This window comes from Bubalus bubalis, chromosome X (genome assembly GCF_019923935.1).
Source record: "Bubalus bubalis isolate 160015118507 breed Murrah chromosome X, NDDB_SH_1, whole genome shotgun sequence".
NCBI classification, from domain to species: Eukaryota; Metazoa; Chordata; class Mammalia; order Artiodactyla; family Bovidae; genus Bubalus; species Bubalus bubalis.
Window position 1 is genome coordinate 51,806,894 of NC_059181.1, and position 13,778 is coordinate 51,820,671.

At 38.4% G+C, this 13,778-nt stretch overlaps 1 protein-coding gene across 25 annotated transcripts in view; it reads left to right on the forward strand.

Moving 5' to 3' along the window:
* The window catches only part of HUWE1 (HECT, UBA and WWE domain containing E3 ubiquitin protein ligase 1), a 157,410-nt gene that overhangs the window by 94,199 nt on the left and 49,433 nt on the right, over positions 1-13,778 (forward strand). For 23 of the 25 annotated variants that reach the window (XM_025276922.2, XM_025276919.2, XM_025276925.2 and 20 more), the window contains 10 exons: positions 1,445-1,690; positions 2,763-2,896; positions 3,856-3,950; positions 6,260-6,451; positions 8,927-9,143; positions 9,551-9,673; positions 10,454-10,691; positions 11,080-11,310; positions 12,548-12,670; positions 13,115-13,210. In XM_025276922.2, the coding sequence (XP_025132707.1) occupies positions 1,445-1,690; positions 2,763-2,896; positions 3,856-3,950; positions 6,260-6,451; positions 8,927-9,143; positions 9,551-9,673; positions 10,454-10,691; positions 11,080-11,310; positions 12,548-12,670; positions 13,115-13,210 (1,695 nt within the window). The remainder of the gene's footprint in view (positions 1-1,444; positions 1,691-2,762; positions 2,897-3,855; positions 3,951-6,259; positions 6,452-8,926; positions 9,144-9,550; positions 9,674-10,453; positions 10,692-11,079; positions 11,311-12,547; positions 12,671-13,114; positions 13,211-13,778) is intronic. The other 2 variants (XM_044936852.1, XM_044936857.1) reach the window with 2 other exon arrangements.

Consider the following 13,778-nt stretch of genomic DNA (forward strand, 5'->3'; position numbering starts at 1 on the left):
TCTTTGATCTGTTTTGAGTTGATTTTTTATATGGTATAAGGTAACAGTCAACTTCATTCTTTTGCAGTTTTCCCAACACTATTTGTTGAAAAGATTATCCTTTCCCTATTAACACCCTTGTCTTGGTAACCTTGTCAAAAATCATTTGACCATGTATGCAAGGGTTTATTTAAGAACTCTCTAATCATTGGTGTTGATGTCTGTCTTTCTTTATGCAAGTACTGCAGTGTAAGATAGTTATATCTATTTGGGATCCCTAGAGATGCTGTATGAATTTTAAGAGAGATTTTTTTGTTTTCGAAAACAAAAGCCATTGGGATTTTTATAGGAATTGGATTAAATCTTTGACATTTCTTTGTTAGCTGAGTTGTGCAATAAGTAATTTCTGCTGAAAGTCAGAAATCCAATTTCTTGAGGACTTGGAAAGATCCATAATTGTGACATTTGCATTTAATATTTTATTTTGCTTTTCTCTTCTTTGCAAATACTTAATTCAGTGCTATTCATAAGAGAGAGGGAGAAGGGAGGCTGCTCCATGTTTATTGTACCTTTAAGATACTGTGAGGTTGGATAGATTTATTTAAAGCCATAGGAAAGGCACATAAGCCCTCCTATTTGAATGGCAAGTGATAGTGTTCACTGTCAAGATTTTTCTTCAGACTCAAAAAAAATTTACAAGGGCCATATAATCCTTGAGTTGTCTCCAAAATAAGAAAATGCCTAGCTAATGCCTCAGAGAAGGTGATGGCACCCCACTCCAGTACTCTTGCCTGGAAAATCCCATGGACGAAGGAGCCTGGTAGACTGCAGTCCATGGGGTCGCGAAGAGTCAGACACGACTGAGTGACTTCACTTTCACTTTTGACTTTCATGCATTGGAGAAGGAAATGGCAACCCACTCCAGTGTTCTTGCCTGGAGAATCCCAGGGACGGGGGAGCCTGGTGGGCTGCTGTCTCTGGGGTCACACAAAGTCGGACACGACTGAAGCGACTTAGCAGCAGCAGCAGCAGCTAATCCCTATCCTAGACTTGTCTCTCTTATTGTGGCAAGAAAAAAAAAAACCATTTGTAACAATGGTTCATTTCCATGCTTTGGAACCTTACGTAATATTGCTCCCTATTGTGCAAAATTTGAAATTAATTTTACAGCATGGAGTTCTTGCTATAACAATATTCCAGTTTGGCCATCACAATCATGTTAAATTTGATTGACTTACCACATTTGAAAGCCTCTCATTTAAGACAAGTGATGTGCTGCTCTAAAAGGAGGTGTTTAGGTATGTCATACATGCATTCATATTTTGGCTCCACCATTTACCAGATGAGAGACCATGGCCAGGCCTAAAATTTGTGAGTCTTATCTTCCATTTCTTTCATTGTGACTATTAAGACATATGCATATGAAGTTTATTGTACATTAATGCTTTAATTATTATCATTTCAGACACTGTCACATGAACCCAAAGTCCTCCAGGAAGGTCTCCTTCAGTTGGACTCCATTCTTTCCTCCTTGGAGCCCTTACACCGCCCAATAGAATCCCCCGGGGGCTCAGTGTTGTTGCGAGAACTGGCTTGTGCTGGCAATGTTGCTGATGCTACCCTCTCAGCTCAAGCCACACCTCTACTACATGCACTCACTGCTGCCCATGCTTACATCATGATGTTTGTTCATACTTGCAGGGTTGGACAGGTAAGAATTATCTTAAGGGTGAACATGTTGGTTTAAAGTCAGTAAAATACCTAGGCCATATACCTGGCATCTTAGTGTACTTAGAAGCAGTTCTACCTAGGCTGACTGGTAAGTTCTTTTGGGTTGGGTGATTTAAGGGTTATGCTTCAAGTTGCCATCTAGTTTCACTTTCCCTTAGTATTTTTTTAATTGGAAGTAAGGTGACAATATAACTTGTTTCATGAACTGGACCTTGAGAGTAAAAGAGATTGAGATAAATACAGGCGTTAATAGATCTATAGCATTCATATAGGCCTTGGGGATGTATAATCACCCCTCTTAGCAAGCAAGCCTCAATTGGGTGCACATCTGGCCTTATTACTTCCTAATCTTTCTACAAATGCATGTAGACTTGATAATAAGATGGCAAGAAGGAAATTTGACCACAGAACTTTTTAAGTCAATGGTAATTAACAGATTACTAAAGATTTCCTAAATATCAACCTCTATGTTTGCACTGCATGTGAGGCTCCTCTTGTGCTTCCAGAAAGTTGAGGTTGTGAGAGGTTGTTTTTTGAGTGTTCACAGTTTTGCTACCTTTAGTTGTCAATCTAAAGATTAATGGTGCATTTTTACCTGGCCTATTTTATGCTGTTGAACAAGAGTGTGTTCTTTGAACAAATATAATTAGAAAACACAATTATAAACTAGAAAGTAATTAAATTATAAAAAAAAACTTTATGGGTTTATTTATTTATTGAAATAAATGGGAAATAACAAGTCCCTTTTCCATCTAAAAAATTTGGAGGCTGTCTATGAATCTGTAAAACTGTTTCTTTGATTTAGAAAAACGGAGTAGCCTATGACTCCTGTTTTTCATCTTACAAAAAAAACAATGAGATCTTAAAGATAGATTGTAAATATTAAAAGAGAATACCTGTGATCTTCAGTGTGGAAATTTTGATGAAGCTGATAGCTCTGAGAATAATGAGGAAGGAAAAATAGAATCCCTTATCCTTTTAAATAGCTGAAAGTTCATTTTGATCATTCAGAGGGCATCCCAAAGATCACCTTCTTTTTCACTTGGTTACAGAGTGAAATTCGTTCCATCTCCATAAACCAGTGGGGCTCTCAGTTGGGTCTGAGTGTTCTGAGCAAGCTGAGCCAGTTATACTGTTCCCTGGTATGGGAAAGCACTGTCCTCCTCTCCCTCTGTACCCCAAACAGGTAAGGGAATGAATGGTCATCTCTTTTATTATCTCTTGTCTATCCCAACAGAGAAACTAAACTTAGTGAGCCTGGAGGATTGCTTTGGTTAAGGATAGAAAGGTAAAGAGTTCAGAGGCTTTCTTGTCTGAGTTCATTCAGGCTGCTATAACAAAATCCACTAATTGGGTTCTTATAAACAATAGAAATTTATTGCTCAGAGTTTTGGCAGCTAGAAGTCTGTGTGGTTAGGTGAAGGCTCTCTTCCACATTGTAGACTTCTCATTGTATCCTCACATGGTGGAAAGGACTGAATCTCTCTGGGGCCTCTTTTTATAAGGGCTTTGTCCCATTCATGAGGGTTCTACTTTTAAGCACCTATCAAAGGCTTGGACTTCTCTGATTACTCAGATGGTAAAGAATCTGCCTGCAGTACAGGAGACCCAGGTTGATCTGTGGGTCAGGAAGATCCCCTAGAGAAAGGAATGGTTACCCACTCCAGTATTCTTGCCTGGAGAATTCCATGGACAAAGGAGCCTGGCAGGCTACTACATTCCATGGGGTCACAAAGAGTCTGATACAACTAAGTGGCTAATATGCACAGAGACTTTACTACTAATACCATCATCTTGTGGAGCATTAGGATTTTAACATTTGAATTTTGTGGAGACACAAGCATTTAACCAGTAGCATTGTCCTTCCCACTTACTAGCCAAAGGGCTTGCTTACAAATGTGTTGTGCATCTTTGATATGATATCCCAGTATGGTGGATGTTTACAATTTGGTCCTGTTGTTAGACAGGTCTAAAGAGTTGAGTTAGAAACCAAACGTCTGGAATTACATCATTGCAGATATTTAATTAGGTTAACTTACCTGCTGTGGGAAGGGAATGGTGTCAGTTAAGCAGGTCAGAGATCAAGTACAACATAAAAAAATGAGTTATCAGAAGTTTTATTGCTCACTGTTTCTCTTCTTGCAGCTTGCCATCTGGGTGTGAATTTGGCCAGGCAGACATGCAGAAACTGGTTCCAAAGGATGAGAAGACAGGTACGACCCAGGGCGGAAAAAGATCAGGTAACTCCAAGAAACTTAAAGTCCAAGCCATTAATTCTTTTAAGTTCTGTCTCAGTGTCTTCATAGGTTTGTTGTGAAAATTTAGTTAGCTCTATCATCTGTAGTCTTCAGGCTTTTTTCCATTCATTAGTTTTTAGTTATATATTTTAAACTATTTTCAGTTACTTTCTCTATAAGAAAATATACATATCCACAATGATAAAAATTAGAAAACATAGTAGAAAGAAGAATAACCAATATTTATACCACAGAAAATATTTTGAAAGTGTCTGCTTAATCTTTTTCCCTGAGGATATGTTTTATTAACATAGTTGTGATTGTCTTAGACATATTTTATAGATCTCTCTTCACTTAATATTAAGTGCTATGTAAAGGTACCATGAATTAACCATTCCCTATTAAGTTTCTAATGTTTTGAAAACGGAACATCTTTGTATGTATTTTTTTGCAAATATTGAGGTTGATTCTTAGAAATTACTATAGGTTGAATGGAAAAAACTGAATTTTTAATTTTTATTAATTTAAATGTAACAAACTATTATTCTGTTCAGTTGTTGAAAGACTAAAGTTTGGAAAACTTGGGTGTATGAAGTGGTTTTTTCAATTTATGAAATATAGATCAATTAAGGAAAATTTAATATCTGTATTAAGATGTACTGTAAATGTAAAATAGATACCTTTTAAAATTATTTAGTATAAAAATGTATAATCTCATTCATTTTTATATTTTATTATATGTTAAATAACAATTTTTATTATATTGAGTTACACGGTATATTCAAAAATTATAGCTTTTTTTTAACTTTTTAAGTGGTTAGTAGAAATTTTTAATTATCTATGTGGTTCACATTATGTTTCTATTGCACAATGTCGTTTTAGAAAATAGCTTTTATATTATATTAAAATAGAAGTTCCAAATTGCAATAAGCAGAAATTATACAATTTGGACTTCCCTGGTGGCTCAGTGGTAAAGAATCCACCTGCCACTGCAGGAGACATGGATTCAGTCCCTGATTTGGGAAGATTCCACATGCCGTTGAGCAACTAAGCCCATGTGCTACAGCTACCGAGCCCATGTGCTATAACTACCGAAGTCTGTATGCTCTAGAGCTGGTGCACGGCAGCAAGAGAAGCCACTGCAGTGAGAAGCCTGTTCTCCACAACTGAAGAAAAGCTTGCAACAGAGACCCACCAAGTGGAAAATAAATAAAATTAGAAGAAGAAGAAAAAATCATACAATCTTCTGACCCTAATGGAGCAAACCTAAAATTAATAAAAGCAGATTTTCTAGAAAGTTTTTTCTCCTATACTCTGTATCAGGAAAAAAATAAATTTGATAAACTATTTAAAGAAAACGGTGAGACATTTCTATATATAAAAGCCTATTAACTATGCTTAAAAATTGTATTGAGATTACTAAAAATAGAGAAAACGCTAAGGAACTAATAAAGCAGACATAAGTTATGAAATAAGTAATGACATATGACAGCTAGTTATTGTATTGGGGAGAATGGGACAGAATTAATAAGATATGCACAGACTTCTGGCAAGGTTAATTTTGTAGAAATTTCTAACCAGAATTTACAATATCAAGTTTTGCCAAAGTGTACCAACTTTAACTTAAAAAATAATTTACTAAGAATCAGGAACAAAATTAGACTCGGGCAAAGAATTGCCTTGCATAACAATTTAGATATATTTTTCCCCAGCAGTTTTTTCCACAAATTTAACAAGGATAACTCCATTTACACATACAGTTTTTTCAGAATATTACAAAGAAAACTTGGTGATATGTTTTATATATTGCCTAATGTTGATTCTTAGGTCTAAGAGCACACACGACCACCCCAAAGAAGACATATCTCAAAAATTTAAATTCTAGGAAATATATTTCTCCAGTAGTGATCTATGATGTCTGATTTGAGTTTATTAATGAGCTATAAAATTCTAGCAAGGTATGTGCCTTGAGAGTGTGGGTCACCATGCACATTGTATTCTGTGCGAAGTTTCTGAGTCCTGCAGTATGCCTACAGTCTTCCAGGGTAGCCCTGGGTAAAGACTTTTTAACATGCTCCCATTGGAAGATAGATGTCAGTGTTACCTAGTTAGAAGGACTCCAAGGAAAGAAGCTTATCAGTACAGTTTTGTGTTTGTTTGTTTTTTTTTACTTTTCAGATTTAGGAAGTTGTGGCCATTTAAAGAGTAACAAGCACTATAGATAGGTAGCTCTCTCTTGGGACTCTTCAGAACAGGGAACCAGTTAAGTCCTGGCTTACCATGGTCTTACTGCTCCCCTCTTATGGCTACAGATGGGGATCAGGATGGAACCACTGGAAGTATGGATGCTTCTACCCAGGGCTTGTTGGAAGGCATTGGGCTTGATGGTGACACACTGGCTCCTATGGAGACAGATGAACCTACTGCTTCAGACTCTAAGGGCAAATCTAAAATCACACCTGCCATGGCTGCCAGAATCAAGCAAATCAAGCCATTGTTGTCAGGTGAGTGATTCTCTTCCTTCTATCTCTTTTAGAGCCCGGTATGGCTGTATTGTTTCCTTTTAAGGAAATTTTAAACTTGGTGGCTCATTTTCAGGTATCTGCTATGTGACAGGCTCTGTACTAACTGTGAGGGAGACAGAGATGAGAGAGTGGCTTTCTGAAAGCCAAATCTACCCCTCCTTTTCTTTCTACTCTTCTGCTACTGCAAATGACCTCTGATCCTACCATTTCCCTGAACTGTCTCACCAAGGTATCTAACCTCCTTGTTGCTAAGTCCACTGGATACTCTTCAGTCTCCTCACTTTTCTGCAGCACAGTGGTTGACCTACCAGTTCTTTCTCAAAATACTCTTTTCTTGGCTTTTGTGATATTAAGCCCACCTGCTTTCCTATTACCTGTCTGGCTAGTGTACTCAAGTCTCCTCTTCCTTTCTCTGTCATTCAAATATAGCTGGCAGGTAACACAGTTGATTTGTGTTTTAATAGTTACTTTGCCACCTCTGTGGGAACTACAATAACATGATACAAGATCATATTAAAGATGTGCACTGGGGACCTCTCTGACGGTCCAGTGGTTGAGACTCCGTGCTTCCACTGTGGAGGGTGCAGGTTTGATCCCTGGTCAAGGAACTAGGATTCTGCATGCTGTGCTGTGCAGCCCCTCCCCCAGAAAAATGCACTGATATGTCTTTGCCATCTTTCACCCCTTAATTTTTGGGGAACCTATTTTGTATGCCTATACCAATTTTGTATGTTTGCCACTTTATGACCTCTTACTGTGAAGGAAAATGAGGACAACTGGGAATTGGGAGTTCTGCCCAAAGGAAAGCAAAACATGGCCTTTGGTGCTTCCATGTGTTATTTTAAACCCTGTTGAATTTTACATTCCATTCTAATTTGCTTAATTCTACTCCTTTGTTTTAATTTGAAAGTCTACCTCCACTTTCCCCATATTGAAGGAAAATTGACCATCCAAGAAGATGCTGATGTTTACCTCTCCTTTCTTTGTTACACCTCTGAAACCTTTGAACACTGTGGGGTTTCTATGTGGGCCCAGCCCATGCTTTTGATGTCTGTTTCTCTGTGCTTTCTGGCCTTTTGTTTTTCTCTTTTATCCTTGCTGACTACTTTTGAGCCACTTTGCTGTCTATTCACTTGAAAGCAGTGGTGGAAAAGTAAAAATTTAATGTTTACATGCATTAGGCTTTCAAAGTCTAGGCACGCCCAACCTCCAGTCAGGTAGTGCAAGTATCTGTAGCCTATTCCCTCATTATAATTGGGAGATCCTAATGTGGTTCGATTAGGAAGAAGAAAGGCTTGTTCCTTTCTTAAGCTTTATATCTCAGAACTTACTGAGTTTGGGGGGGAAGGTATGATATGTAGCACCAATTCAGATAGAGCCAATTTTTTCACAGTGGGTTCATATGTTGTTTAGTTGCTAAGTTGTGTTCAACTCTTCTGTGACCCCATCCAGTCTCCTTTGTCCATGGGATTTCCCAGGCAATAGTACTAGAGTGGGTTGCCATTTCCTTCTCCAGGAGATCTTCCCAACCCAGGAATCGAACTCACATCTCCTGTCTTGGCAAGCAGATTCTTTAGTACTGAACCACCAGAGAAGCCTGGGTTCATGTGTATATGTATGTAATTAAGAGATGTGCTCTGATTCAGACCTAGTCTTATCTCTGGATTGTGATGAAATGTTTATTTCAGAAATACTGTGACAGCATTTTCATTTGTGATTTTAAGAGTAATAAATATTCACTGTAGAAAAGGTACAGAGAAATGTTTTAAGAAAAACAGGAAAATACCCATGTTTAGATATATTTTCTTTTTCTATACATCTCCTTTTACATGTTTTATTTGAATTCTACCTTTTTGGTTCAGCAATATATACTGAAAAGCATCCTACAAAGATGAAAATTTGAAATACTTGTAATCTATGTAATACCTTATTAGATTTTTATAAGAAAGCCACTTTTTATATTTTTATGCTTTTCCAAACAATCTTTTTTCGTTTGGGGACCATACATTTAATGTTGGTATACATATGATGTTCTTTTCTGGTCTAGGTTGTTAGCATTTTTGCCAGTTTTAAAGTTCTCTGGGCATTTTAAGTGACTCCATAGTTCAGCACATATTATAGATACACCATTTATGTAACTAGTTCATATTGTGTATTGCTTTCTGCAAAGGTGGTTTCAGTTTATATCTCTACTAACAGTGTGAGCGCTTGTTTGTCTTTCATATTTGCTATATATTGAATGCCAATATACTTCTCCATCTCCTGCCTTCAAAAGAGGCATTTATTCCCTGTGGAACTTCTTTTCAGATATCATATGTAGAGACAAGTCCAGGTGTTACATAGAATATTATGTGGGAGGAAGTAGTCATTAAAATGTATTAAGAGTAATGTCTCTGTTATAATGAAACCATTCTGGAAACACTGTACAGCCTTATTCTGACTTTTGGATTCCAGCTTCCTCTAGATTAGGCAGAGCACTGGCTGAGCTGTTTGGACTCCTTGTTAAACTTTGTGTGGGGTCTCCTGTCCGTCAGAGAAGAAGCCATCATGCTGCCAGCACCACCACAGCACCAACACCTGCTGCTCGATCAACAGCCTCAGCCCTCACTAAGCTCCTCACAAAAGGCTTATCATGGCAGCCTCCACCATATACGCCTACTCCACGCTTCAGGTGAGGTTCTGCTTGAGATGCAAAATCTAATTGGTTCCTTCTCTACTTGAATGCAGAGTGAATCACTGAATTAGAGGACTTGGAGGTCCCTTGTTTTACCCTAAATGCGTACCCCAAATACAGTATAAGGTACTTGTCTTGGTTCTACCTACTCTAAAATACAGAGATTTTTAAAAGTATTTATAATCAGATTGCATTTCAATAACCTTGTGTTTAGTAGTAGGTAGAAACTGTCACCCTTCTTTGCCTTAGAAATTTTAGTATCCAAACTAGTCATCTACCTGCATTCTAGTCAGTCAGTCATTTCAGTGCAGTATTAAATTTTACTCTTGGCTTCTACTTGAATTTCCCATTGTTTCTCTGGCTGCCCTAGAGAAGGTTAAATTTTTGCTTTTTCCCTCTTCCAGGCTGACCTTCTTCATCTGTTCAGTTGGTTTTACATCCCCAATGCTGTTTGATGAGAGGAAGTATCCCTACCACCTCATGCTGCAGAAATTTCTCTGCTCTGGAGGCCACAATGCCCTTTTTGAGTAAGGATCATGTTGCGTTTGGTCTTTCCTATTTGCCTTAGCAGCCCACAACTTTCTAAGCCACCTATCCTGTGATGATGGGATACATAGAGACAGCCATTGGTTGTACCCTTTCATGGTTTAGGAACTAGTTGTATTTATGTCCATCTTCCTGGAGGGTAGGATTCAGCCTGTCCTTGGGCTGTCTTGTAACGGTCTCTGTTTTTCTTCATTTGGATTGCAATGTCTTGTACATATTTTTCTAATAGACTTATCCTTTCCTACTATTTCTTTGAATATGGTAATTTTCCTGCTGCTTTTGGTCAGAAGATTCTAAGTTTCATTTTGGTTTTTTTTATTTGTTGTAGCTTTAGAAATAAAGCTGGAAATGGTATTAATTTCACCCTAAATATGTGTAACAAATTATCACTTTGTCCACCTTAAACTTCCATATGTTATATGTCAATAATACATCAATAAGGCTGGAATAAAAACCCAAATAAAAGGTAAAGCACTGTATTCAGCATCTTGTAATAACTATTAGTGGAAAAGAATATGAAAAAGAAAATACATATATAACTGAATCATGTTGCTGTTTACCAGAAATTAACACAACATTGTAAATCAACTATACTAGAATTTTTTGAAAAGAGTAAAGCTAATAAATGTTGGACAGACTAGAAGCAGTATCTCCAAGAAGAGGAACTGGGAAGCTTTTGAATATGTCCCTGTCTTTCTCCCCCCACCCCCAATCTAAAATACTAATATTCCATCTTCACATTTTCTCTTATTTGAATTTAGAACATTCAATTGGGCTCTGTCTATGGGAGGAAAAGTTCCTGTTGCTGAGGGATTAGAACATTCAGACTTACCTGATGGCACAGGAGAATTCCTAGATGCCTGGCTAATGCTGGTGGAGAAGATGGTAAATCCCACCACTGTGCTTGAATCTCCACATTCACTGCCTGCCAAATTGCCTGGAGGTGTTCAGAACTTTCCACAGTTCAGTGCCCTCCGCTTCCTTGTGGTAACTCAGAAGGTGAGTATTCAGCATTCTAAAACCAAGAGTAATTTCTCGTGCCAACTAGGTAGCTCCCACCCTCTTTTGTCCTCCTTAGTGAAATAATTTGACTGGTGGAGAACCACTGGATCCTACTCCGAGGTAGGGCTGCCTTGCAGAATGCATTGCAGACCACTTGATAATTTTCTGTGGTGTAAACCTTTGAACTGTAAACTCCAGATTGCAACTTCTAGGTTGGGTTTAATGCCCCCTTCTCTGTGCTTCCTTGGACCCCCTCAGTACTGCCTGAAATTTTGTTGTTAGCATTGATTGTGGAAGGACTATCTCACAGATCTTTGACTTATTTTTCCTGGGGTTTTGAATTGAGACAAAATGGTCTTCACATAGCTTTTCAAATGACTTACAGGCAGCATTTACTTGCATCAAGAACCTGTGGAACCGGAAACCCTTGAAAGTGTATGGTGGGCGAATGGCTGAGTCCATGCTAGCCATCCTGTGCCACATCCTCCGAGGAGAACCTGTGATTCGAGAGAGACTGAGCAAAGAAAAGGAGGGATCTCGAGGAGAAGAGGATACAGGACAAGAAGAAGGTGGCTCTCGCCGGGAACCTCAAGTCAACCAGCAACAACTACAACAGGTGGGATTCTGACCTCACACTCCAGGGCCCAGACTTTGCACCTGAGAGTGTGTGGTCTGTCAGGTTTCTAAGTTTCTAAATGCCCAGTCCTGTTAGGAGATAGGTTTAAATTTGCTCTCTTTCTTACTTTTTCTCCCGAGAAAGCTGAAGTGTCATTTCAGTACTCCTAATAGGTAAAAGATCTGTGTCCTCCCAAGCATCTTGTTTAGTATTGGAATTCTTTTACGTATTCTCAGTAGACTGTGGCTGCTATGTTCTTTGGAGGCAAACTGTCCTCAGCTACTTTCTGATGGATCTGTAAAGAGAAGGGACATTGTGACCCAAATGTATTTTCCAACAAGAGCTTTTGGAAACCTTACTCACCTACAAAACTGTTTTCATATTTTAAATTTAAAATAGTTGGAGGCCAGAAGTGGGGGAGGGGATGCACCTTATGATCCTGACATTTCAATCTCAAACAGCATTATATCTAGAATCCTGTTCAAATGTCTTCTGTATGTACATGCCACATTTTTATTATAATGGTTAAGTGTTCACTTTAAGAAAACTTAGAAATATACCAAAATACTTTCTAAAGGCATTCATAATGATGCCACACAAGATAATCATTGTATCCTTATTTTCACCACTTAATTCTGTGCCTAATTTTTACCTAGCAGCATCATACAGAACGTAGATTTATACTGCTGTCTTTAAGAAACTAGGTCTTTTTTACTTCTTAGTCATTCTTATATTGCTGGATATGTTGATTTTCTTATTATTTGGTGTTGTAAAGCTGTGGTGTATAGCTTCATTCTCTACAAATCTTTCTATGTATCTCATGATTATTTCCTAGTTGTAGGTTTCCTGGGTTAGTTTTTCAGGCTCTTGTTCTGTTGCCAGTCTGTCTTCAAGAAAAGTGGGACCAAGTTTTGCTTCTATGTGTGAGTCTCAGTCTTAGAATAATCTTGCTAAGGAAAATGGCCATCTAGCTGAATTTTCTTGAAGGATGGAATTGGGAATCACTTTGACTCCTTGCCTCATTATGTAGCTCTGTTTAAATGGTATGGAAGCACCATGCAGAAAGGATCATTCATGTTATCTAACTGACTTAGCTTTATAAATATTCTCAGTTCATATGAAGTTAGAAGAACTTGTCTCCATCTTAAAAGGATTCCTCTTTTTTTTTTTTTTTTTTACAATGTGTTTGGATTTCTCTCTTACCATGGTTCTTTGAGATCCTGCATTCTTTTTGTAGCTCATGGACATGGGCTTCACAAGGGAACATGCCATGGAGGCCCTGTTGAACACCAGTACCATGGAGCAGGCCACAGAGTACCTTCTAACCCACCCTCCCCCGATCATGGGAGGAGTTGTTCGGGTGAGTTGGCTCAGGGGCTCTGATCTCTCAGGGTGTTGGTATGGCTGCTAATGTGCTTTACTTCTCCATGCCAATATTTTCTTTACACGCTAACTCTTACAGCTCTAGAATATAAGGAGCAGAAGCTTTCTCTCTCTTAGTCAGGCAAATTTTACTGGACTTTGCAAAAGAACTCTTAAATTATCCATAGGCAGAAAGTAATAGGAGAGGCTCTCTTTTCTGAAATGCCAAATAGGTGGTCATATTGAAGATCCTTTCCTGTTTAGTTTTGTTGTGGTTTTTCCCTCTTGTTCTCGTGGTGACCAGGTAAGCCTAATTGAATTTGATTCTACAGAGCAGCATTCAGAGCCTTCTCTGTTCTTCTCTAAAGTTTGAGCCCAGGATGTCTGATTCCTTATGATTAGGGTATGTGTAGTTGCTGGATTTTCTTTTGTTGCTCTTTAGGATCTGAGTATGTCTGAAGAGGACCAGATGATGAGAGCGATTGCCATGTCTCTGGGACAGGATATCCCAATGGATCAAAGAGCAGAGTCACCTGAGGTAACTAGGAAATGGGGCTTCCAAGAGGGTCTGACACAGTGATCTTAGTGTTTCTATGAACATTCTGCTATTACTGTTTGGTAACTGCTGGAAATAAAGTCTAAACAAAGACATGGGAGTACTCATTCATCCCAGCCTTGCCATCGCTAGTCTACATTACATTGACCTGAAGCTTTATGTGAAACAGATGAAGCATTAATATTATTGTCAAATAAGAGGCCCAAAATGTACTTGGTAGTGCTCATTAGGCCAAACTTGGCTGTCTTTATTACCTTGGAATCTAGGTAATAATTACTACCTGGAGAGAATGCAGGACAATTGTCTACAAATGATTTTTGTGGGAGGTGATGTCAAATGATGCAAATAAGTTTCCAGCACTTTGAGGATTGGAGGTGTCCTGCTGTCTTGCATTAGCCTGTCTAGCTGCCTTTATACTCATTGCCACACCCTAATGAATGTACCACCTGATTGAGGAGAAGGTAGAGAATATTTATGTGGTAGGGCAGATACATTATTAGAGTCTCCTCACTTTCTTCCTTCAACTGTCCCATATCCTCTCACTCTTCCT